The sequence below is a fragment of the Hypomesus nipponensis genome, chromosome 14 (genome assembly GCF_054491055.1).
Source record: "Hypomesus nipponensis isolate SF chromosome 14, ASM5449105v1, whole genome shotgun sequence".
Classification (NCBI taxonomy): domain Eukaryota; kingdom Metazoa; phylum Chordata; class Actinopteri; order Osmeriformes; family Osmeridae; genus Hypomesus; species Hypomesus nipponensis.
The window spans coordinates 5,957,726-5,984,941 of NC_140374.1; the positions used below are offsets into that span (position 1 = coordinate 5,957,726).

General features: G+C 47.9%; 1 protein-coding gene across 1 annotated transcript in view; it reads right to left on the reverse strand.

The window, feature by feature from the left end:
- The window catches only part of LOC146258413 (A disintegrin and metalloproteinase with thrombospondin motifs 20), a 75,978-nt gene that overhangs the window by 47,226 nt on the left and 1,536 nt on the right, over positions 1-27,216 (reverse strand). Inside the window, exons 3-11 of the mRNA XM_084671494.1 lie at positions 24,733-24,898; positions 15,009-15,277; positions 12,437-12,520; positions 11,934-12,058; positions 11,391-11,431; positions 10,756-10,861; positions 5,590-5,736; positions 1,390-1,531; positions 469-573 (exon numbers count right to left, since the gene is read on the reverse strand). Of these exons, the coding sequence (XP_084527620.1) occupies positions 469-573; positions 1,390-1,531; positions 5,590-5,736; positions 10,756-10,861; positions 11,391-11,431; positions 11,934-12,058; positions 12,437-12,520; positions 15,009-15,277; positions 24,733-24,898 (1,185 nt within the window). The remainder of the gene's footprint in view (positions 1-468; positions 574-1,389; positions 1,532-5,589; positions 5,737-10,755; positions 10,862-11,390; positions 11,432-11,933; positions 12,059-12,436; positions 12,521-15,008; positions 15,278-24,732; positions 24,899-27,216) is intronic.

Sequence of the window (27,216 nt, forward strand, 5' to 3'; positions counted from 1 at the left end):
GCTGGGGTCTACAAGCGAGGCTAAAAAGCCTCCAGGTTATTCACAATTCGTATCACCTGACTACATTGACATGGGTTAGATAGAGGACAAACTGTGTAAATAATGAATGGAGTGATATTAGTTTCCATGAGTTATGCTGATTTTCAAGGTGTTCATAACAAGGGGAGGCGGTGGGGGGCAAAGGGGAGTGGGCGGGGGGGGGGGGGGATGCAGATTCAGTGCTGCTTCCATAGAAAAGAGTCGCAATGTTACGCTTGTGAAGGACTATCCAGCCTGATGATGGACGGAAACCAGTGTTGATTCGAGACAATATTCACTTCAGAGAGTTTTGTAGGCGATAGCCGTAAACTTGATTTTATTACCGTGGACATAAATGAGCCAGCAAAATAGAAATCTGAGTTATATTATGAACAGCATTTGATATTTTCACAGCGTGACAGGAGTAAATATGTAAAGATTGTTTCATACCATTCCATGTCCACAGTCAGTGCCATCAGCCAGGGGCATATGCTGAGTGCGACAGCCTTTGTGTTCCCCCTCCGAACTCGTGCACCACAGCCTCTTGCACTGTTTCTATATTTGGAGAGTGCACAGAGGAGAAACAGAGGTGCATTGGGGACATTAAACAGCGTTACACATCTTCATAAGCCCACAGTATCTTACTTGTCCGGCACTTGAAGATGATAACTGACCAGTGTTCACACCACAACAATGAATCTGGAACATTGACAGAAGTGTGTGTGCAGTTCCAGCGGAGTCCCTCGCTGACTTTTCCAGCCATCTGAGCAGCAGTAGCCTACAATTAGCTACACATAAGTCCTGGAGGCTCTGGGCGCAGTCATCGACTAGGGGGCCATAATCTTCTCGCCTCTCGGGTTGTTCAGCATAAGGATGTGTTCAGTGAAGAGAGACAGTTTGCAGGCCGAGCAAAGCTAATTGTCTCATAAAACCGTAAAAGCTGTCAGTCGTAGACAGATCATTCAGAAGCGGGGCTGGGTTGTGCGGAGTCACCGCCAGTAGACTAATGGGTAACATGAAAGCGAAGTGTCGTGACTTCCATCTCACCAGGTTTTGGAGGACAATCCTTATTTCTTCTTTTTGCAGAGGCTTTCTCCAAAGCAACGTACAGAGAGGGATTCTGAACCTGCCACCTCTTTCCACCTCCTGAGTGAAAATGCTCTAACCACGGAGCTAAACCTATCCCACAACATATTGTCATCTCAGGTTGTGTCATGGGAAGAATGCTGGGTGGTTATTTTTTTGATGGTAATATGAGACAGGGAGGAACCACCGGATCCTGGACCCAAGATCAGCACTCCTTCTTTGGGATGCTCTGTAAATACAGCCCCTGGATTGGAGGCCTACAGGCTGGCTGTATGGTTTACTCACCATGTAAGGGCAGACTTGAGAACCAGATCCAAACATCAGCTCACACTGTCGGTTGGCATTGTAGATCTGACCAGGGAGGTGGACGGGCAACTCATAGGTCCGGCTCACAGGCTCGTCCAACAGGCACTCTCCGTAGCCAGTGCTGGAAGGTTACAAACAAAAGCGCATGCCAAAAAACTCCACATACTTTATTGTGTACAATAACTCAATGGCGTTTTTCTACATCCTATACCGTTAGAACAAATTGCTAACCTGTCATCCTTCATACTGAGGAAGTTCTAAACTGCATGTGTCACGTCTTTAAAACATCATGGCAATGTAAACAGCTACTGTCACCCGTTGTGTAGAATTGTATGTGTCGAATTGCTATGCTGTATCTTGGCCAGGTCGCAGTTGCAAATTAGAACTTGTTCTCAACTAGCTGACCTGGCTAAATAAAGGTGAAATCAAAATAAAGAAATAACAGATCTGCACAGGGGGTGGTCTGTTACCGTACTGTTTGATTGATACCACTTCAAATCAATGGCTGGTTGGTGCGTGGCATCACCTTGAACTATGCCGTCAAACATCAGAGAGGGCATAAAGGCACATCTCCATACTGACACAGAGACCAATGTCGACCACATGTTTGTCTAAGAGCATTTCTTTATGGAGCAGAGTAAACGGGGGATTTGGAATAATAAAGAACCTTTTATTGAGTTGCGCTGATGCTTATACTGGGCCCTGCTAGCCATTGGTGTAAAATGAATAATTGTATGTCAGACACACCCTAACCCTACAGTACTGCACTCTGAAAAGACTACAAAAGCACAGCTGGAACAAAATTTCCCCGTAGCAAGAACGGCTAGCCAGCTTGAAAAGACTGACAAAAACTTTGTCAAACACTCCAACGATACTCAAAAGATTCATTTTTTTTGTCTTCTGTTTACTTTGTGACCGTAAAAAGGAAACAAGCGATGAGGTGCCATAGAATGTATAATTACGTGACATGTCGGCGCAGTTCTTACAATTTGTCCCATGTCTGTTTGGAGTTAAAAACCCTGTTCCATACAGTACCAGCTGATGTGACGAGGACGGTAATTACACAAGCTTATCTGGTGTTACCGCTGCGGTTGTCTTTCATTTACACATACACACACACACACACACACACACACACACAATGTAAGAAGCCTTTGTTGTGCTCCAGAACGTGCTGGTGGAATGAACATGAGGAACAGTAAGCTGTGGGGAAGAGACTGATGATGACAGGTGCAAGAGGGAGACAGTCAGGGAGACAGGGGATCCAGAGAGGCTTCATGAAGAGAGGCTCCATGCCGAGGCATCTTTCACCGGGTTGTCATTGGCTAATCAGGGCCCTGAGACCTTACAGAGACCCTTTCCAAAAGACAGGAGGGACAGGGGGAGGAAAGAGGACTTTGAATAAGGGGCAACGATTCTTTTAAGGGGAAATCAGCTGACGAGGCAGATTGTCAAGAAAGATGATTGGTGGGACTCCCCTCTTGCACCAAGGATGAAATGATTACACACATGGCAACCATTGCATGACTGCTTTAAAGTGAGGTTATTTGATGATGATGATGATGATGATGATGATGATGATCATGATGATGTCACGTTCTCTCAGTATGGGGTTCCATAAAGGCCTGTGTTTCTGGTGAGCAGGTAAGGCTGAGGAGGACTTTATGTATGCTGTACAATGAGAAGAATAGATCGGGTTTTTTTTGTGATGTAATTTGTTGTTTAGGAGTTATTTATTAAAGAAGTTACCTATTTTGAATGAATGTGAAAGAAAATTGACTAAGACCATGCGTACTTATGCGTAATAAGAATACATTAAAAAAGTGCACTATTTGTATGTCACTTTGGATAAGAGTCTTCCAACTAAATAAATTATTATATGCAAATAGACGTGGGTTCCCTGGGCTACGTGGGGTGAGCTTGATTCCCAAAGTGTGCTCTGAAGCACAGGGATGGAAAATGACAGGGCTTTAGCACCACCAATGCTTATGCGGTTTGCACTCAAGTGTACACATCAATTAGCAGGTGGCAACGCCAACAAGATTTGCATTTTATCTTTATGCCCGGTTTTGTGGGCTTAAACAGTCTGGCGGGCTGCCGCGGCGGGAATGAATAGGCTCTTTATATTGAGGCATACGCATAATAATACAGCTCAAACACACTGGGGGATTTTCATCAGCCCTTCAGGTGCGGACACAACGGGGGGTTCACTTCTTATTAGTTCACCGCTAGAGTGGAGGGAGGCGGGGGAGAGAGGAAAGGGGGTCGCGAGAAAGAGGGGGGAGAGAGAAAGAGAGAGAGGGGTGGGAGAGAGGTGAGAGGCAGCAGGAGAGAGCAAGGTGAGGGCTATGGTGACTTGTGTGAAGCCGCAGGGAAAGTGGGTTTTCATTTGACGAGACCCACCATCTTCAAGCTGTCTAGAGAGAGTGGGGCGGACTGAAGGACACTTCAGGAAGAATGGTCAGTGAAAACATTAGTGTACTTGACCGGGTCCATCTGGAGAGGAGTGGACGTGGCGTCTGGATCAATGCAGCTCTTTGTTAACGTGGGCGACTTCAAAAGCTGAGAGGCTAAGCTCTCGAGGACCTTTCCCATCACTGGTATACTGAGACCAACACTCTCTCTCTTCATCCCTCTCTCTCTCTCTCTCTCTCTCTCTCTCTCTCTCTCTCTTCTCTCTCTCTCTCTCTCTCTCTCTCTCTCTCTCTTCATCCCTTTCTCTTCATCCCTCTCTTTTCATCCCTCTCTCTCTCTCTCTCTCTCTCTCTCTCTCTCTCTCTCTCTCTCTCTCTCTTCATCCCTCTCTCTCTCTCTTTCTCTCTCTTCATCCCTCTCTCTCTCTCTCTCTCTCACTCTCTCTCTCACCCTCTCTTGCTCTCTGACTCTTTCCATCTCTCCCTCTCCCTAGGTTTTGGTCTCCTCTGTCCCGCCTCTCTCTCTTTCTCCCTCTCTCTGTCCTTCTCCCTCTTCCTCCATCCTTCCTCACCAACTGTTTATAAATATGACCGCTGTTAAACAAATCTGTGGTCCTCTTCATGCATGGAAGACACATGACATTCAGTTGACATTCAACTCATCCTCACGCTGAGCACAAAGGCATTCCGCATAACACGGTAGGAGATCTGAATATTCCACGGCTGAAAATGAAGAGGCTCTTGTCTTGTTTTGCTCAGTTGTCCATCCGAACACTCGAGTCCATGGGTTTGCACGACGGAAACTATGCGGCGTCGAGCGCCCTTTGCGAGGCGTCAGAGTGCGTGGCCGCCACGAAGCTCCCAAGATGCAACTGGTCAACAAGGCAGCCTTTTGTTGCCCACTCTCTCCACAATCAACAGAGGAGGGGAGGACAGATCAAAGGGTCACGTCCAGGGGGAAAATCTAATTATAACTGACATTTCCCATCTTAAAGGGAAGCCCTTCACAGAGGTTGGTGGCCACCGCTTGGCTTTGGAGCCCCATGAATGAGCTGTTGCCCCGCGTTACCGTTTTGGCGGGGAAAGCACGCAGAGCGACTAAATGACTGTTTGTCCGGAAGCATCTCGACAGAGAGAGAAATAGTGAAAGAAAGAGATGAGATAGAGAGAGTGAGAGAAAGCAAAACAGGAGAGAGAGACAGAAAGAGAGAGAGAGAGATTGAAAGAGAGACAGAGAGGGGGGGGGGGGTTCTGCCTGAGTGGAGAAACAGCAGAGGATCAATCGCCCAGGTCAACTGAGGAAGACCTTCCTTTTCAAACAGGAAATAGTGTCTGGAGCCAGGCAATAACAACATGTCCACACTGTTTAAACACATTTTCCCTACACACACACACACACACACTCTTTCCACACCCGCACACTCACTCTTCCTCACACATACACACACACACACACACACACACATACATACACACGCACACACTTTACACACAATCACACTCCACACACTCAAACACTCCTTAAACACACACACTTCCTACACTTCCACACTCCCTACACACACACCCACACTCCCTAAACACACACACTCCCTATGCTCACTCAGTAGCAGGAACTAAAAACCAAACAGCTTTTATTTATGCATTCAGTTCAGAGACAAAATGTTCAACAACTTTGAAAGAAAGCTTCAGCAGAAAATGACGTCAACAATCATTCGCTGAGTTTGTCAGAACCCAAGAGGCCGAAACAGGAAGGGGAACCTACTCCAGAAACTCGGTGATGTACTTGCGGCTGCACTTGGACCAGGACCAGGGGCTGGCATCGTAGTTCAGCGTGGGCGCCATGACGTGATACTGGTGCTTGATGCCCGACTCCCGGCACTTGGGGTTGTCGTCGTGGGGCATGTTGAACCTGCCAGGACGGAGAGATGAAGAGAGGGATGAAGGGAGGGAGGGAACACACAGAGAGAGCGATTAGGGAACAGTCCGCTCAATGGATCAGCCACAGCAAAGGGGATAAATGTCAGAAGATTTTTAATCTGCCTTTTTTAACAAGGGATAACCTCGGAACCCTTTGTGAACCCCCCCCCCCCCTCCCCACACACACACGCGCACACATACCACACACACACACACACGCATGCACACACACGAGAAAGAACACACACGAGACATACATAGACGTTTATCCCACATGGATAAACAAGCAGAAATGCACACACACACAAGATCTTCACGTGTCTATCAACCCGTTACAAAATGCCTCGAGAGCCTTCTACAGATCACCACACAGGAGAACACCAGAGCTCTCGCTATCGTGTCCTGTGGGACCCGTCCAATCACCTCACCGTGGCCTACATGCTTGTCCCTGGCACCTCACACTCACCTCCGCCGGGTCACAAGTCACAGGTCACCATCTCACGGAGCTTAGATCTGAAGGACAGAGACTGGCCACCCAGGGCCAAGTCTTACAACACTCACATGCTGCCCCAAGACTTGAACTGATACAGCATCGACCGACCTATTCTGAGACCGCCACCTGCTTAGCAATGGCAGTCATTGATAAATGAATTTCAATGGGAAAGATGCGTTCCGTTTGGCATGAGGAGTGATGGATTCAGCTCATTTGAATCGAGAAATCCCCGATTTCTCGACGTCCAGAATAGCGCGGTCCGTAGAGGATTTCCTGTCCTGTTGAGACCGGAGGATGAGGTCGGCCTACATCTCCTCAGACACACACACACACACAGCTGCGTGGTGTTTACTGCAGGATGTGGGGCTGTGCGGGGACTCAGCTGGGGCAGAGCCAGCCCACCACACAAACAAGGCAGGAGGACAAGCTGACATGACTGGGGGCTGACATGACTGGGGGGCGGGGGGCCAGGGGACTGGGGGGCCAGCTCGGCCGTGCAGTGGCCTGCCTCTGGCCTGTATTGATCTCCTCACAAGCACAGCAAAAACGGAGTAATGCTGAGAAGCGCGTGCAAGAGAAACCAGGATGAAATACTGAGAATGGGCCTTTTCTTCTTGATAAGGTAGTAAATCTGAGAATTGTGGCCGTTTGGCTGTCTTCGAGATATACGGGTGAGGATCAATCAAGATGAGTGGGATTACAGCAAACAGAGCTTGTTTGCGGTATCATCCCCCACTACCTTTAGTATTGGGATCTCTATTTGGGTCACAACAGACTTGTTTTAATATCAGAGCAGAGCACCACACTTTACTCCAGATCTGGCAACGCTAAACATCTGAGAGGCTCAGTAACTGAAACACCCCTCACTGGCTCTTTAGTCCTCGCTCCCCGTGTTTACTAGGACACACTGCGCCATGTCACAGTGTGGAGAGCAGGATGGGAGCTCAGCAGAGCCGCCTCCAGCTGGGAGCTTCATGAATAAACCCTCCCAGTCAGCCAGCCAGGAGATACAGTCCCAGCTTTTGTCAGCAGTGTTGAGGGTCAGCTGGACAGTGTTGAGGTACAGCTGGACAGGGTCAGTGTTGAGGGTCAGCTGGACAGTGTTGAGGTACAGCTGGACAGGGTCAGTGTTGAGGGTCAGCTGGACAGTGTTGAGGTACAGCTGGACAGGGTCAGTGTTGAGGGTCAGCTGGACAGTGTTGAGGTACAGCTGGACAGGGTCAGCGTTGAGGGTCAGCTGGACAGTGTTGAGGTACAGCTGGACAGGGTCAGTGTTGAGGGTCAGCTGGACAGTGTTGAGGTACAGCTGGACAGGGTCAGTGTTGAGGGTCAGCTGGACAGTGTTGATGTACAGCTGGACAGGGTCAGTGTTGAGGGTCAGCTGGACAGTGTTGAGGTACAGCTGGACAGGGTCAATGTTGAGGGTCAGCTGGACAGTGTTGAGGTACAGCTGGACAGGGTCAGTGTTGAGGGTCAGCTGGACAGTGTTGATGTACAGCTGGACAGGGTCAATGTTGAGGGTCAGCTGGACAGTGTTGAGGTACAGCTGGACAGGGTCAGTGTTGAGGGTCAGCTGGACAGTGTTGAGGTACAGCTGGACGGGGTCAGTGTTGAGGGTCAGCTGGACAGTGTTGAGGTACAGCTGGACAGGGTCAGTGTTGAGGTACAGCTGGACAGGGTCAGTATTGAGGGTCAGCTGAACAGTGTCAAGGTACAGCTGGACAGGGTCAGTGTTGAGGTACAGCTGGACAGGGTCAGTATTGAGGGTCAGCTGAACAGTGTCAAGGTACAGCTGGACAGGGTCAGTGTTGAGGGACAGCTGGACAGTGTTGAGGTACAGCTGGAGAGTGTTGAGGAACATCAGAAGCCTGTCACCTCCTAGAGGGTCCTGGGAGCCCCCACACTAGGAAACAGACATACAAGCACACCTGGACACGCACACGGAGGTGTACACATGCACAGACGCTTGCACAGACACAGACACAAACATACGTGCAGGCACAGACACAAACACATTCCTGCAAAGATGCAGACACACACACACATCACCCCTCCCACACCAATGCCCCTGCAGAGACAGGAGATGAATTACAATAACTTAACGCCTGGTGATGGATCACTTCTCTGTCACGGGATTAACCATCACAACTCTTCCAAATTTATCACCGTCAAAATCAAAACCATATTGCTCAACCCTGTGACCTCATCGACTCCGCCAGTCTGCTGGGGCCTCATATGTCCAGGAAATTGAACTGCCAATAAAGTTTTTGCAGCGTGTCTTTGGGATATATATCTTGAAACAACACGAATATCTCTCATGGAGGGCTCTAACGACGTCTCAAAATACTCTGGGGTAATTATTCATGATCAAACATCATTTGATGATTGAGAACTTTATAATCCCTGTCTGTGTCACCTTTGAATTGCTATCGAGTAACTACAAATCACTAAAGGGGCCCAAGTTGGCCGTTTGTAATCACACCAAGAGTCACCTGAGAAAGGCCTCCTTTCCATTAAGGAGAAAGCTTTGGGCTTTAGTTTCTTTAATCTGCAATAGTCTGAGAGAGTCCTACTACCTGACACTGGCTTTCCCAGAGAGCTAAACACTCAGAAAAGGCTTGTGAACGCAGCGATTAACCGTGCCGAGAGGCAAAGCCAACTGGCTGTCCAGCTGCTTGAACTTTAGCATAAACAGTTTCAGGCAGGGGGCGAGTTCTACCCTCCGGGCCCTGACCAGCCTTCTGCTGTGTTCTACTATGTTCTGCTGTGCTCTGCTGTGCTCTACTGCCTTCTGCTGCGTTCTGCTGCATTCTGTTGCGTTCTGCTGTGTTCTACTGTGTTCTACTGTGTTCTACTGTGTTCCACTGTGTTCTGTTATGTTTTGTTGGGTTCTACTGTGTTCTGCTGTGCTCTGCTGTGTTCTGCTGTGCTCTCCTGCCTTCTGCTGCGTTCTGCAGCATTCTGCTGCATTCTGTTGCGTTCTGCTGTGTCCTACTTTGTTCTACTGTGTTCTGTTGGGTTTTGTTGGGTTCTACTGTGTTCTGCTGTGTTCTGCTGTGTTCTACTATATTTTGCTACATACTGCAGTATTCTACTGCATTACGCTGTGTTCTGCTGCCTTCTACTCCCTTCTACTGTGTTCTGCTGTGTTCTACTGTATGTTGATACATTCTGCAGTATTCAACTGCATTACGCTGTGTTCCACTTTGTTCTGCTGCATTATTCTGAGTTCTACTGCGTTCTTCAGCGCCACCACCGCCACAGAGAGGAATGTGTGAGCCAACAGGGACAGAGGGGGAAGGAGAATAACTGTCATTCTCCTTCCACTGACTCACACTGGCTCCATTTACTAACAAGAACAACTGGGCCCGACTGAAGGCAAAGTTGTCGCATTCACGTCCAGGCTCCAGGAGAAAGAGGGGAGGAATGACCGATTCATACACACGAGAGATTTAGTCCCCTCGTAACTCATCATTTCTGCCCTGGGCCATGTTGGCCGGGGACCGACTGCTGCAGTCACCACCGAGAGGCTCCTTGGGGCATAAGAGAGTGGGTCCTGTGTTGTCTTGTAGCCACTCGCACCACAAAGCGGCTCATTCATGCAGCTCGTCTTTCCGCTCACACATATGGCGACGTCGCCTTGTTATGGAAACACACCGGAGCGAGGAGGCGTGTTATGGTGACACACTTATGACTAGGTGGTGAAGACACACAGAGCGACCGCACTGTGTGATGGGCTCGTGTTTCCGCCGTGCTCGAGACGCGGCGTCACGTACCTGCCCCCGAACACGCACGCGACCAGGCCTCGTACGGCGTCATGGACCGCACCACAAGGCTGAATTAATTAAATCAGTGTTTACTTAACGCCGAGAAAACACTCATTATCTCCAGGTCCAAAGCAGAGGTACGCTGCGGGCGTGTGCGTCTGCCACATCTGAAGGGCCCAGCGGTGACACTCGCGGTAGCCCGAGACGGCACCTGATGCCTAGAGGGTTAACTCTGCGTGGTACGGCGGGGGTATTAAAACTGGCATGTTATTAAAAAAAAAAGAAAAAAAAAAAACGTTTTGGTGCTTTATTATGTTTTGCACCTGCGTGTGCTGTGCAGTAAGTAATAAGTATAAGAGGGCTTTTGTGTGAGGGCCGGGGTCGGGGGCAGAAGAGAGGGGGGTGGGGGGGGGTGGGGGGGGGGGTGGGGGGGAAGAAGGAGAATCTGATGGAGGGCAGAGGGTCCAAAGGGATGGTGTGTGTCTGTACGAGTACTGAACATGTGTTGGAGGTGTGTGTGTGTGTGTGGGGGGGGGGAATGGTGTGAGTGTGTGTATGTATGGGGTGTGTGTATGTATGGAGAGTGCCTGTATATGTATGTGTACGGACTGTGTGTGGGGGGGGGGAGAGGGGCTGTGTGCATGTGTGTGTGTGTGTGTGTGTGTGTAGAATGTGTGTGTGTGTGTGTAGTAAGTGTGCATGTGTGTGTGTGTGTGTGTGTGTGTGTGTGTGTGTGTGTGTGTGTACTTACACATGGCCTAGCTCGTGAGCAATGGTGAAGGAGGCGCTGAGTCCGTTCTCCTCGCTGATGGAACAGCTCCGGTAGGGGTCACACATGGTACCCAGCTCAGCCAGCCCTGCGGACACACACACACACGCCAAACAAACACACACACACCCACACACACCAAATACACATCCACACCAAACACACACACACCAAACAAACAAACAAACACACACACACACAACATACACACACACACACACATCATAGACCAACACAGCCACACCCACACCAAACACACACACCATACACACACACATACCTCATACACACACACACACACACACACACATACATGAATGGAGAAGGCGAGGGAGACGGAAAAAAAAAACTGCCCTGGTCTTTGGAAGGCGATTAAGCCATCAAACTTCTGTTCCGTAAGAGAGATTAGTGCTGCCCTGCCCGCCTTCCACCTCCCACTTCCCTCCCTCCATCCCTCCAAACCCCCCTTCTTCGATACCACTCTGCTCTGTCACTGTTAGCTAGCCGACAGCACAGACCTAAACTCATTACTGTACAGGAGCTGGGAAAGGGGAGCCAATTACAGCGGCTGCAGCAGATATGAAAACATTTCGAGATAGTTGAAGGTGTGCGTTTACCCAACGTGTCACACTTGTCTTTTGCGCGGCAGATGTCTTCCCTGTGAACAGAGTCAAAGGCACCAAACATTATTGTCGTCAGTGTCAGGACACATTTTTGAGTCAGGATAAACACTTAATATAGAGGGGTGAGGCGGGGGAGGGAAGATGAACGTGGGAGAGTTAAGGGGTGGGAGGTGAGACGGGGGAGGTGTGGTGTGGTGTGGGGGAGGAGGTGAGCGTGAAAGGTGAGGCATGGGAGGTCAGGGGGAGTAGGTGAGCGGTGGGAAGGGAGGTGTGGCAGGTGAGGTGGAGTAGGTGAGGGGCAGAGGTGACGTGTGGGGAGGCGGTTGAGGTGAGGAATGGGAGGGAGGGAGGTGAGGAGTGGGAGGGAGGGAGGGAGGGAGGTGAGGAGTGGGAGGGGTGGAAGGTGGCCCTGAAGTGCAAATTACACCCACTAACATGAAAGCATCCCCCAAATGAAAACACTCCCCCCGAATACCAGTCAACTCCCCCCAAATAAGATGACGTGCTCAGGGAGGGAGGAGGAGAGCATGTGTGTACCTTGTTATGAGCAGTGCAGTGTCGTGGTGCGAGGGGTGACTGTCGTCCTGAACGTTCTGGCTCTGTTGCCACACACAGAAGTTATGGAGGGTGTTAGCAGCATTGAAGTTCACATTAGGCCCCTCCTAGGAAACAGGAGACCGTGGTCAGAATCTGCACAGGTGAGCTTTCCTTTAAGTGAATAAATGTAACAACATACCTAAAAGCTCTCCCAACGTCAAAGAAAAGTGCAGTTAATAATAATAGTTCTAAGTCTTCTGTTTACAGTCCTTTAGATTTACAATGCCAAGAGCAATAAGCCTCACTCAGCCCTTGTCACAGCACAGGTGTAAAGGCACAGTAGTATCGTTTTCCTTGTGAGGATCTCTCTGGAGACATTAGACTGACAAGGAGGGCACTGTCCTCCTAATACACTCGATAGAGAATGGCCCGGAACACCTGTGATGACGTCAGACATCTTGAGAGAGCCTCTACGGGTTGCAGGGTTGAGAACCCTCAGTCACCTGTTCATTGTGGACGATGACTAGCTTGACAATCATGACGTTGATGAGATTCCCCACGCTTGGGTCCCTGTAAACCGCAGCAACCTGCAACAAGATGACACAGACAAGGAATGCAAACCTCTAATAATTTGAAATTTACAAGTTAAAAAAAGGAACTTTGGGATAAGAGAGTCGGCAACTTAATTATCCTGAGCGAGAGTTAGACAAAAGTTCCGGGGGGTGTAATCAAAACAGTAACAGTTGACTGAAGCAAGAAATAAAGACAAATATTATGAATGCCTTCTGGGGGTTAGTTTAATCAACAGTGTATTAGCAACAATTACAATTCCCCGACTGACATATCTGACCAAAGTGTGAGTGAGTGTAAAACGTGTGTGTGTGTGTGTTTATGTTCATGAGTGTATGTTTATATGTGTAAGGGTGTGTGCATGTGCATAAGCAGGTCCACATCTGTACATACAGGACACGCGTGTGCGTCCACGCGCGTGCTCAGCAGCACGTACGCATGTGTGTCGCCTCCCCCCTCTCCTCGTTCACCCCTGTAGCCGAGGGTCACCGTGCCCCGAGCCCCGACAGGAACTCATTAGTGCACTGTAAACATTTCGCTTGTCCTAGCCTGGAGAGGGAACCTGAGGGGGAGCACCATAGGCCGGGGAGACCTAGAGAGGCACAAGAGGGCACCAAGGGGGGACCGGGGGGGCACCCGAAGAGGCACCAGCGGGACAGCCTTGTGTGTTGAGGACTCTCTCCAGGCTCAGCTACACAGGAGGAATGTCCACCCGGGCCTGGTCTCTGTAGTAACTGTAAACACTATGACATCATAGCGGAGAGCGAGCACAGCACAGTCCATCCATTAGCCGCACCCCACCCCCCCCACCCCTGCCCTCATACACACACACACCCTTGGTGCGCTGTCACCATGACGATGATAGATCTACCAAGTCTTGGCTCACTTCCCTGTGCTGTCGAAAGTGGGGGGTTCTGCTTTGTGTTGACTGGATTGACGTTCTTGATCGATCAGCACCACAGAGAGCAGAGGGTAGGTGTGTTTTCTGTGAATGTGTCCGTGTTTCTGTGTGTACGTGTAGCTCATGTGTACCGGAATGGGTGGTAGCTCAGTGCAGTGCATTTGAGTGCGGATCAAGAAGTCACTGGTTCAAAACACACCTCTGTGTGTTGCTTTAAATAAAACGAATCTGCTTATTAAATTCATTTTTGGGTGTGTTCACCTTTTGCAAGGCACAACCTATATTCTCTGTCATATATATTTAATTATTAAATACGAGTCCCTCAATTTTTGCACTACATGTCGATGTCAAAAAGTTTGTCTTGATAAACAATTGCTTTGCTTGTACTGGCTGGAAGATTAATATAGTAACATAGATTTTGTGGCGAAAAGTGACGTTTACGGTAGCACTAGTTAGCCGCGTCCCAAACTGGCGAATGTTTACCTACAGTAGAACATCAGTTCTGCAGCTCATTAGCTTCTGAGAGATAGCTAGCTAAAACTGCAAAAAGACAGCTGCAGAAACGCCATAGGCCAGTGGTTGCGTTAGACTTTTGCATCGTCCATCATTTTGACGGACAGGGTCATAAAAACAATTTAAAACCATGTGTGTATGCGTTGCGCTAGTCCCTCATGTTGTCACTCCTGAAAGCACTGTGTTTTCAACAACACATCTTTACCATTCCGTATTTTGCCTGTAAATCCTGCACGGGCCTTAATCGAGGAGTCTTTGCCAAACAATGCCAGAAAGTTGATAAAACGCTGAGTCAACTCTCTGACGCCCTCATTGACTTTGTCTCTTAGAGCAACAGCCACTAATATCGGCAACCACATCCAGAAAGAGGAAAGTAGCCATAAGTTAAGACTGTGAAGTAACGTAAAGACAAGGCCAAGAAACATATCTTGGCAGGCTTTCTTTTTCTCTCTTTCTTTGCCTCTGTCTCTCTGTCTTCATCTCTCTCTCCCTTTCTCCCTCTCTCAGATGTTTTGTGTGATGTTTAAAAACCAGCTCATACTGTTGATAATAAGTGCCAGACCAATAACGATAAAAGGTTTGTGGGAAAACTTCCATCCATGGGTCAAAGCTTATGGGCAAATCTCCCAAGCAATCCATATCAAGTATGGAAGAAAATGGAACTGGCTCAACTTGATACAACAATGTCCAGGATTTGAAGTGCCTTCCTCTTCAACATTGCCAGACAAGTCTTAACAGTAGGTACTGATTAACTAACTACACGATGGGTAATGATTAAATCGAAACAATTTTGTCCTTATATTGGATAATAGGTTACATACATTTAAAACAAAGACCCCAATTCCTATGTCACTCCGCATGACATCCTTGAATCAAATTCATAACCAGCCAACACATAACACCAGGAAGATCTACGTAGAGAATGAACCAAACTAAAGACAAGTAATCTTTCAACTCCCAAATGTCAGCAATGTATCAATGAGCAGAAACCACATTTCCTTGCCTCATAACATTTTCGAAGCATTTTCGTCCGTATCATGTGTGGTTAAATTTCTTTGTGTAATAGTTTTATAAAACAATATCTTACTTACTACTGACATGATAGTTAGGATGTAGTGTTCCAGGTTGCGCCCGTGATGTCGCACCATCTTGGCATCTGCCGTCACCATCAGTTCCACATAGCGAGGATAAGACAGGAAGCGCTTCCTCCTGGAGTGGGCTCCAGACTGGGGGGTTGAGGAAGAGTTGGAAGGGGTGCGTGGGTCCGTTTGGTGGAGGTCCACGGTCTCTCTCAGGGAGTCCAGCTGTTCTCCCAATGTCCCGTCACTGTGGAAGATGACTGGTGTCTTCAAGTGATCTTCTGTGGAGCACATTGTTATTAGGGAGAGTGTTAAAGTTGATGTTAAAAAGAAACTTGACCGGAAATGGTCTAATCTCTAATGGACAGGTTGGAGACCAGGAATAGGACAAACTTTATTTGTATTTTGTGCAACTGCAAGGACAGGTTGTATGACCTGACAAAAACAGCAGTTGGTTATGAGCAAGCACATACACATGTGGCTGAAGACAAGATCTGTCTAGGACAAAGAAAATGAGAAGAAGCAAGCCAGAAACCTTTTTTCAAACCTCATTCCGGACATACACATTTTTCCTGCTTTGCACACAGCCATTTCCTGCTAGTATGGAACCTCTGCAGCCAAAACAGAGACCCTCAGCCTACATGCATTCCAGTGTCATAACACAGCATGCTGGACTTTGACGGAAAGGAGTTCCATAAATGACTGTCAGTAAACACGGTTTCAAAACAGTTGTACAGACTGGATCATCTGTGAGCTTTAGGGCAATGTCAGAGAAGTTGAACTTTGAAACTGCTGGAATAACACCTTTCCAGACCAAGGACACCGTAATGATCATGCCCTGTCAACAAGGGGCTTGCTGAAGTTATCACTACACATTGGGTCAAAAGGTCTACCAAAACACCCCTTTAACTAAGACCACAGATAGTTTATGAGGCTACATGAAAGAGGCAGGGATCCGGGGACACATAGTTCTATCAACTCAAACGCAGCCAATACTACATTCAGACATGTAAATAATTATGTATTCATTAAGTAGGTATCATTTTTCCAAGTCAACACTGAGGGGGGTTGAACTTGAGTCCTCTTGATCCACAGTCAAATGCTCTACCACTGAGCTATGCCCATTTCAGGTTAGAGATACAGTTATTTTCATAAGCCGAGGGTGAATGCACTTCATGACACACAGAAGATACAGCTTATGTGGGCCATTGGCATCAGATCCAGCACCTTCAGACAGACCTCAGATGAACTGCACGTGTGGTTCCTAGCCGGCTGTGGATATATGAGCGATGGATTCCTTTGCCATGACAGGTACAGAGCAAGAACAGGGGAAAGAGAGACAGACAATGAGAAAAAGTGAGAGGCAGGAGAGGAAAATAGGAAGGGCCATAAGGCCAGCCATTTGTGCAGATGACTTCATGGCACCTGTTAATGTTAGTCGTTTTCTGACACACTGGACTGAGACTTAGCTTAAGGAACATGAGGAGGAGGGTGTGGTGAGGGGGGTGAGGGGTGAGGATGAGGGAGGTGAGGGTCAGGTTTGTGAGGGTGAATGGGGAGGGTGATGGGGGTGAGGTGAGGAATGTGGTGAGAGCAGATCACCAGCACACACGTTCAGGCCAAGATCAACATCGTATTTGGATCCTTGAGAATGTCAGTGCTTGTTGTGAGCGTGTTGATCATCCTGTGGGCGTACACAGCCCGCCAGGCTCCCCAGATCTCCGTGAGGAATGACCACATGCGCACACAGCGGAAGGGGGCAGGCTGTTCCGAAGTATTGTCAATACAGTACAAGGAACTGGAAAAGGAAGATAGCAGGGGAGCAGTAGAAAGCAGGAGAGAGGTGGACGTCAGGGGACATGGAAGCAGGAGAAGTGAGAAAATAGGGGAAACGTAGAAGGCAGGGGAGAGGTAGAAAGCAAGAGAGAGGTGGGAGGCAGGGGAGAGGTAGAAAGCAAGAGAGGAAGAAGGCAGGGGAGAGGTAGAAAGCAAGAGAGAGGTGGGAGGCAGGGGAGAGGTAGAAAGCAAGAGAGGTAGAAGGCAGAGGAGAGGTAGAAAGCAAGAGAGGAAGAAGGCAGGGGAGAGGTTGAAAGCAAGAGAGGTAAAAGGCAGGTGGAGAGGTGGAAGGCAGGGGAAAGGTAGAAAGCAGGGGAGGGGTAGAAAGCAGGGGAGAGGTCGAAAGCAGGAATCAACAGTCAAACGCTAACACAAACTTTCTGTACTCCAGCGTGTTGAAACGGAATCCCTTGGTGAGGAAGAAAATGGTGGAAAACCATACCGATTATTCATACGACGTTGAAAGGTGACTTCCAATACTATAAACACGCATATGTAATGGCTTCCTAATGGCCTTTGGCATTGTAACCTGTAAAGGCTCACCTCATAAAGGAGGCAACGCTCTGTTTCCCTCTGTACAACCCTGTTCCAGTGAACAGTTCTCTTTCCTTCTCTAAACACTCCCATCTCTCCTTTCAACAGACCGAGACAGAGAGAAATTGTAAGAAAGTGAGAGGGGGGGATGAAAAAAAAAGAAACTCTGGAGATTGTTCGAGCGATGCCCCCGGTGGGCACACGAGGCGGAGCGTGACTCCCTGGCACAATGGCACACAGACTCCTGCCAGCGCAAATGTCCAGACCCGCGCCAGCCCAGCCTGGCCCATGCAGAGATCTCGGGAAACCAACGCTCTTAAATACGGACACAGCCAACAAACGAATGTCCTGGAATTGCTATTAGTGTTCGAAGAGGATTGGATTTATTGAGATGGGTTTTGTTTCAGTACATTTCAGTAAAAACTTCACAGAAGCAAAGTGTCCAAAGGTAAGGCTGATGAAAGAGGCCCAGCCTCCGTGATAATAGCCTTACTATCACGTCCGATTAAACAGCCACACACACAACCTTGGCCAAATCGCCTTAGGATCTAATCGTAATGGTCTGCTGCATGGGAGGTTTCTTCAAAGGCACGTGCCGTTAGCCTCTGACTATATCTGTATCTGCAATATGTAGACTTTACACTGTCTGTTTGAAATTCATATTATGCCATAAAACACCAATACAAATATTTTATGAGACCATTATCTTCATCCATACAATAGAAGAAGCAATATAAAGTAACGCCAAGACCGCTAAAAGCAATCGAACACCAGTGAGTGGCCTTGAAACCCGAAATAGCCTAGCATTTGGACTGGGGCACCTCATTTTAACATTTTTGTTAAGTTTACTCACATGTGAAACCCAAATGAAAAACTTTTTCTACTGTCTCTTCCAGAACCAAACACTTTGATCATATATAATAACAATAATAACATTTTACGATTTCAAATCAACAAATCGTAAACAATGTTTCTGCTTTTTGCCTACTTTACGACATTTGTAAGTCAACACACCATCTGCGCAAACACAGGGATCCCCCATAAACCATACTGCACAAGAGGCGCTGGGAGACACTGACCAACAGAATGTACTGTACACACATAATGCATGCATATGTTTATCCTGTAATGCATCAAACTGAACGTCGCCTTCAGTCCTTCATATCTGGGAGTGTTTTTGGTTTGGTAAGCAGCGTCATGCAATTCATTCAGTGTTTCTGAGCCTCAACAATCTCTTACATCTCATCTGGTGTCAGATGAATGAACTTGTCTGGTGCTTCGGGTCGATCTGACCTCTGTTTGCTCTCTTGTCAAACGTGTCAATGCCAGACGCCCAACGACGTCGGAGGCTGATTTCATTGTTGGGCTAATTAACATTCTTTTACAAAAGCCCACTGAGAGTCAAAGTGTTTTGTCCCAGGGGGGCCAATTAAATAGACAGCTTTACCTTTACACCAAGCATAGGTAATGCCTTGCCCTATGGGAGGCCGGCCGATTATGGAAGTTGAATGGTCACTGCAACACTAAGCAAAGAGGAAGAGAATCCGCAGGCAGACTTACAATGATGTGGTGCAATTCATTGGCCAGACAGAGAGAAGTGGAAGTAATTGTGGAGGAAGAATTTGAAATCTAAAGTGGCATGCCTCTTGACCTCTCGGGAAACTCTGTAAACGGGCCTTCTAAAAGCTGTGTAAGTGGCCTGACTAAACCACTTCACTGGCAACCTTACCACATGACAAGCAGAGAGACAGAGATAGAAAAAGAGAGATGGAGAGAGAGAGAGAGAGAGAGAGAGAGAGAGAGAGAGAGAGAGAGAGAGACTGTGTGTTTGTGTGTGAGAGAGAGAGAGAGAGAGAGAGAGAGAGAGAGAGAGAGAGAGAGAGAGACAGAGAGAGAGAGAGAGAGAGAGAGAGAGAGAGAGAGAGAGAGAGAGAGAGAGAGAGGGGGAGAGAAAAAATAAGGAGAGAGAGCGGGTGGGGGAGAGATGCCATCAATGGAGGATTCCAATCAAGATGTGAAAAGCAGCAGTAAACCACAAGGTCATAAAACTCAGGCCCTGACTCTGTTGGAACAGCATCTGGCACCTCTCTTCATGAAAACACAATGCATAAGTGCACTGAAGATAAGAAACTGATGTGTCGGGAAAACATGCACATCCCACCAATATCGATCCATCCCAGTCGTACGAACACAGGTCAAATTAAAGTTCATTTCTCACAGTATATGGGAGGAATACTCTGCAATGACATGCTTGCTCAACCGCCATGCATGCACTGGTCCCTAAAAGTTCAAAAGGCTCGTCAAGGTTTAGAACAAGTCACAGCATGCCCGTCGGCCTGCCTACATCCATCCCAAATCAGGCCTGTTGTCCCCAGCCAAGGTCACCTGAAAAGGGGACCTATCACTCAGCTGTCACCACCTCTCACCTCCTGAGTGACGGCCATGCCATCATGGAGTCTGTACGAAATACCCAGACAGTAGACACTGGCATAAATAGATACTAGTGGAATTTATCACTGGAGCCCCAGAGACAAAGACAACACACTGTCCCCTTCTGTAGGCCGCATGGCAATGAGTCAGATGATGAGGAGAAAGGATATGAATATAGATGCTATGATGAGCTTGTTATTAGCCAAGTGCAGGGCTCAAGTGAGATGAAGAGAACTAGGACCCAATGAGGTTTAATAAGACTTAGTAGTTAGTAGAAGCAAGTTGTTTGCATTTGATTTATAAAGCATTCGATATTGGAATTTCGAGTTTTAGTCCACAGATGTAGAGTGGGGTGACGGTTTGAAAGTCTGAAGATTGCGGCGGGACAGGAGTCGGTGTCGAAAGTAGAGGAGCAGGTGTGGGGAGAGGAGAGCGGGGAAGTAGGCCCTGACAACTGTCCAGGGCAGGTTGCCCGGTTCTCAGGAGGCACAGTGGACCAGTTTGCTCAGACAGACAAAGACAGAGGCTTCTCTCCTCCTCCTCCTCCCCTGTTCACTCAATCTCAAGACATTTCTCCACGCCCGCCGCCATGGAGATGACAAGCACTCAGACCGCTAGATAAGCCTAGTCAAGAGAGTTCACTCAAACACAACATGCAATTACTACAGTCAGCAACAATAGACTCAGGGGGATGGGTCTCCTCTGGGGGGGAGGGGGGGGGGCAGACGGCCTGTACTAAGCCCAACGGAGCCGACTGACGTCCATAAGTCCCCATACCTCACTGAGCTAGACCCTAAAGGTGGGAGAGATTGTCTTACCGATAACCATCCATCCGTCAACCCCCCCTCCAAGCCTCCCCTCGATGTAACTCTCCTGACCTCTTTACCTCTTTGAGAGCCCAGCATGACACAAACGAAGCCCCTAAACGAAGCCTCCGAACCAGGCCAGGCACCTCGAGAAGGGCAAGGCCCAAGGTCCCCTCTTGTGACCCGCGGGTCCAAACAAAGGGGAAGTGAGGTCACAAGTAACAAGCGCCTCTATTCACGTACATGAAAGCATTCAATGAAAAAGGGAAGCAATTCAAGGCGGCTAGTTCAAGCCTGGGGATTGACGGCGAGGGCAAGAGAGAGCATTTTCCATGTAAATGAACCCATTGAGAAGAGACCCTGATGCTAGTATTTGGAGCACCCTCTATACAAGGGAGATTCCCACCGGCGAACAGGGTGAGGGGGCACATAGCATGCTACGGCAAAGTCCTGTCAACGCTGATGCCAGTGACAGGACTGTGCTGGCCTCTCTTCCTGATCTAGCACACAATCCTGTTTTCTACCGGCTTCCTCATGAAAGCCAGTATGGGTTTCGAGTCTAGTAAACACCTACAGTCACAACTTATGCCTCCGCCTACGTTAATCGTTCCATTCAGTAGCAATACGAGACCGATGGCACCGACACCAGAGGAACAGACCTGGGACTGTGTGAGAGGATGAACAAGATGACGAAACTGTGCCACTTCTCATGCCAGCCCATGGAGCTAGCGAGCGCTGAGACAGAAGAATCCGCCCCTATGCCGAGACGCCCCCATCCTCCTGTCTATCTCTGTCTGAAGAGCACTTGGAGACTGCCATGCAAGCACACAGACAGATAACCCTTAGAAGGTTTCATTAAGGAAGCTCACTGTCGTGATTTCAGGCCGACAAGGTACTTCCCCGGGGGCTTTCAAAGCCAGGGCGGCTGGCACAATGAAGAACGATCCGCTCTTTAAAACGCTAATCACCTACTCAGCAGCTCCTTAGCTCCACAGGTATCGCAAACAGCAGCAGAACCACCCAGGATGACTTACGCAGGCCAAGGGGTTACAGAAGTGCTGGGGGTGGAGTAGGTGCAGGAAAATGAAGGTCAGTTGAGTTCAAGGAAAATAGCTGTTCCACAGACTTGTGGTTCACAACTATGGGGGATTTCTGTTCAAAATCAGATGGAAGGACAAATTGTTCATTGTGTATCGTATGGAAACTTTCAATTGAACATTTTTCCATGTCTAGCACGAACATGCTTCAGTGCTCTATCAACAATGCATGAACAAACACAGGACAGGTTAACTAAAACAACAGCTTTGTACTGTATGTCATGACTGCAGAAACAACTAAATTTTATTTTCCATGAAGCCAGGCCCAACTCTGACTTTTCAACACTCTACCGTTAGAGAGGATATGCGTGAGGACATTTTGAGAATTATGTTGAAAGACCAAAGGGCTCACAACAAGGAAAAAGTGGATCCCTTAAACTTCCACTTCATCATTAAGTGGAAACATTCTGTTCCTTGTCTCTCAACATGTGTCAGTTGTGAAAAGACTAAATCAATCCAATGGCGGAAACAGGACTACACCATCTTGGGAATGAATGCACCTATACTGTGCCATTGTGCATAGACCTACAGTATAGTGTACCAAATAGGTCTCCCTTATGGCGTTCCTAGACTGAAAAGTACCTTGTACTGCATGTTGTATAGGCATAGGAGCCAGGATAACTCAAACATGAACCTTATCTTGCCGGATTTATCTTTCAGCGGATATACATTTTGTTTGTGGCCTGAAAGACCACTCGACAAAACACAACTTGTTTCATCTTTGTCTGATTCAAAAAGACATCTCCCCGAAGAACACACGGAGAAGGGGGAAGAAAAAGAACGACAGGCTGAATGGACCAGTAAAACAAATATATTTTTAAATGTACAGAGAGAAGAGGACTGGCAGACTGGGGCTTTTGTGAAGAATCTGGCATTTCCATGTGTTTTCTGACCAACTGGGACATTTGGCAGGTTTGACTGTGACCCTCCACCCCCCCCCCCCCAACGTCCCAACGTCCCAAACCTTTCAGCCCCCCCCCCCCCCCAGCAATCAAACTCAGGCTAGCAACTTTGATTTAAGACAAGACTCCCCTTTCACAGAGGCATGCAGAGTGGAGAGAGAGAGGACCATGAGATCATTGACCCTTACAAAGACTGCTTTTATACCTCCTCAGGAAGAAGGATGGAGGGACAGAGGGATAGGAAGAGAGGAATCTGCCCTTCGCGACTGCAACAGGTTCCCCACTCTTTCACAGCTGCATGTGCTGGGGAATACTGATGGTACTGCTACAGCTGACTTTAGAGAGCAGCTGGTTAAGTGAGATGGCCGAGGGCTTAACGACTAACCTACATAATGGTATGGTTCCATGAGAACACAGTCCACACTTCTCCTACAAGTACATAGTCTCAATCAAGAAGAATGTTTTTTTTTTCTTCAAATAAACAGTATACATTGTACAGTCGTGAGAGTTTTCCCACCTAAGCAGCCCTCGTCTTGGTGGTCCTGAGTTGCATAATGCAATTTGCTCTCAGCAATTAGGCTGCGGTTGAGAGCTCCCTATTTAGGCAACATTTTGGGGTCTGAACAGAAGGTTAGGGAGGATAAGGGAGTAAGGGAGGAGAAAGAGTTACAGAGGTGGATGATTGCAAACAGTCGGCAATGCCACCAAGACCATGACAGCATGAACACCGACACAAGTGCATCCCTTTTCTAAAATCAGCCGTGTAGTCGACTGGGAAAGTAACACAAATATTCTGGTGAGAAACTCTTTCTCGTGCTCTGAGAGGACGACAACACACAACTGAGAGTATGTTTACTCCAGGGCCCGATACTACCAGTGTGCGGCGTGCACTCGTTCCCTTAAAAAGACAGGGGAGCTACTAGCCGGGGCCCACTGGGGCCTTCAAAGAAACCAATTATCTGTGCATCTGGAGAGCGGCCTATCTGATAAGAGCTGAGGAACCACGGCACTGGGACACCTCCCAGTCCTGTCCCAGCCCCGCTTCTTTAATCCTGGCCGCCATTGTGTTCCTACTGCCCTTTGATGAAACCTGCAGGTGTCCTCAATGTCTCCCCTTCCATCTCCCAACGGCAGGCTCAATGGACGTATTAAAGGGTGAGAAGGCATGGTTGCCAGTGTTTGAGTTTGTGAATAGAAAACATATCAATGTATCTAATCTGTGGTGAAGTAGGCTGAGATATTAAAGAAGCATTAGGTGGGTTTTGGCAGACCCGCCGCTAGCTAGCAAGATAACCCCTTGTCTTTCAGCTGTCTCCCGCCCTGGGCCAACACACAAGCATGTTTCAAAGGCCTCTAAAGACCATCCTGAGACCCTCCAGATTTCTCCCTCGCAGTTTGCCACACACAGAGTCATGGAATGAAAGGGGAAGCATATTAAGGAGGTATTGGCCTGGCCCCTTGGGTCACTCTGACTACTTTAAACTTCGGCCACAAACAATGGCCACCTCCACGGAACAATAACTGGGTTCAGACAACAAGCAAATCAAGCGTCCAGCACATAAAAGATTTATAGCATCAGGCGACAAAGGGTCGCCCACAAAGCTTGCTGCGAGAGCTCCTTTGAGGGCCTGTGTCACGGGGGAACATTGCAGGGTCACTTCGCTTTCTCCTGAGGGCCTCTCCACCACCTAAAGGCTCCTGCTATAAAAATTCAAATTAAACAGGGAGAACATTTAAATTGCCTCCAAAGTGCAGGGAAGGGTAGACTCTTGAGTGCTTTTTCTCCCCCACCACAAACTAAAGAGCAATTATTTTCTTTGCCTGCTCTGCCAGAGTCTCAAAGCACTTCATGGGCGTAAAGGCTTCAGAAACGTGAGGAACAACACACCAGACGAGGCTGGAATGCGTTTTGCTTAATTTAATCAAGGATTTCTATAACACCCCCTCAATCGAGGCTCAGATCTTCACACCAACCTGCCAGTCAAAAATCGTGACTGAGTATAATTTGTACTTTCGGTGTAGGTGCTCATTGCTGTAGCACAGAGTTTGACTGCAGGTCATGAAGACGGTAAGTATAGAGGAAGAAGCCCCAGAGGGGTGGTGTTTATGGAGGCTGTGGTGTGTCTGTTACCTGAGGCTGCGCAGTGCTCTGTGGGCTGGCTTGGGGTGCTCTTGCTTGTCCTCTGGTGTCTGTACACCAAGTGGGGCTTGTTGTGTTCCTCGTCATACTCCTCCCCCTCCACGTTCAACAGAGGCTCCAAGAAGTATTCACCGTGGTGCGTGGTAAACGTCCCGATCTGCGAGAGAAAGTAAGGAATTATTCATCGGACGAGCCATACTGTGAAGGGCTCATCTTGCTCTGAGCTAACACTAGCAAAGACTTGTTTCAAAGTTGAGGACTGTTGGGGGGGAGGATTTCTTACTGGATGGAATTATTAGTCCCAGTTGTGTTCTGTGGCATGTCTAATAATTGCTCGGTGTTCTCTGCGTGATGTATGTATGGCTGATGTGGACAGAGTTCTAGCCCCAGGTTCAGTTGGAGTGTTACTGTATACATCATCAGTTCCACTTGTCTGGGCAACTTCTCATGTTTGACAGTAGGAAAAGGAAAAATTGACCACTTAAGAAAGTTCTGTGTCCATCACTGTCAAAAACATGACATAGATAATCCCCTGGATTTGGGTCACTGAGTAAATCTGACTTTTCAAAATATATCACGTACACTTTTGATAATCAATCACAAACATCATTACTAATTTACAGTATACTGTGTATTATATATAGCATACTGTACTATATTAAACTATTCTATACTATACTGTACTGACTACTTACTAACCGTCATGACCTCACTCTCAGTTAGTAAGTAGTTAATACTATATATAATATACATTTTATCCTACTGGCATTACTTCAAAATGTTCAGTCCTTTGCATCCGTGCAGCACACAGCTTAAGAGGTAAGGATCTGAGGACTACTAGATAACATACTTTATCCACGCAAGCTGTCTTGGAAGAGTGACAGAAAAGCAATGGGAAAAGTGACATCATGTAGTCATGAAGGAGGAATGCCGATACTACATGTGGCCACTGAGGTTCTGACAAAGCTTCTTAGTACCACAGCCACTAAGTCTCTGCCCTGAGCACAAAAGGTGTTTGTATGGTCATTTGATACACCCCCTGTAACAGAACATCAGCCTCAGGTGTGCTGTCTTTTTCAGAAGAGGCACTCAAAGAAGTGATGGACGTTGGACGATGGAAAATGGAAGACGCGGAAAAACGTCCACAACATGCAAATGTGTACATTTCCCCTCCTGTCCTGTCAGGGCGGGATACACGTTTGAGCACAGCCTGTGTACACTGTGTGCCACACAGACTGAACGCTGCAGCTCTACATACGTACAGGCCTCAAAGTCAGTGGATATACAGCGTAGTAACTAGGTTATAATAACATATAAAGTAAACAGGAAAACAGCGTGATAGCTGCCAAAAGTTGTTCAAATCGAAGCTTTGCGTCAACTCTGTTAAACGCAGACGCAGATTGGCAATGCTCGAAAGCAGCCTGGGCTATGTAAATGAATGAATGAATGAATGAAGTTTTCGATACAAGATCATCATCAAACGTCTTGGTCTCTCTCTTGTCTTTGAAAAAGCTAGGCACATGCAAATAATCCTTAACCAGCTTAGAAAGCAGCAACTGCACCCATGCCCCAGCCCTCTTGCTCCTGAGGCGTTTGAGGAGTACATTTCTGTTTCCCCAAAGACAAGCTAGAGGATCAGCCTCAAGGATTACCTCACACTGATTAATCACTCCTTCGACCCAAGTTTGGGAACACAATGGTAGCTGTTCAGGATGGAGTGCTGAAACAGACCTTATGATGAGGGGGGGGGGGGGGGGGGCGTCCACACTGAGCAACATCACCAAGCCTTATATCTGCCCGGGCCAGCAGCTAGTGGGGGGTTGGGGCGTGAGGAGAGGACCACGTTCTCAGAATGACCCCTTTGTTTCAAGGCTTAATCATTGCTTAATGACCTCATCACACCAAAATGTGCTCGTCGGTGGAGCCCCAGTGATCAGAGACAACACTTTTATGACCCAGCAGCCCCAAGCCATGGGAGGGCTGAACACTGGCTGTCTCCATTGTCCTGTCATTCTCAATGAGTGATAACAATGATGACGACTTCACCAAGAGCACTAATAAACTTTCAAGATGCAAACATGTTTACTAAAGAGCCCCAGATCACATATCAAAGTTGGGCAGAGCGACCATCAAAAGCCTAAACTAGAGTTTTATCGACACACATATATCAAGTCATGAAATGAGCTCGTGAGGTGAGAGAGGAGTTGATTGGTTACTCCATCACCTTGGTGAGTTGTACCCATCAGTAGACCCAATCAGACGCCAGTAAAGTTCCACAGCTAAGATTGTGCACTCGACATCATGCACAAGCATGGGTCTTGGGTTGCAGTGACCTGTACAGGGTTACTCAAAGGCTGTGGTTGTCGGTGACCTGGCGACCTGGCGGCCACACAACTCTACCTCAAACACAACAGATCCCAAGGCAGGCATGAGTCAAAACCTGCACTAGGCTCAACCTTGTGAGTCTCATGACAC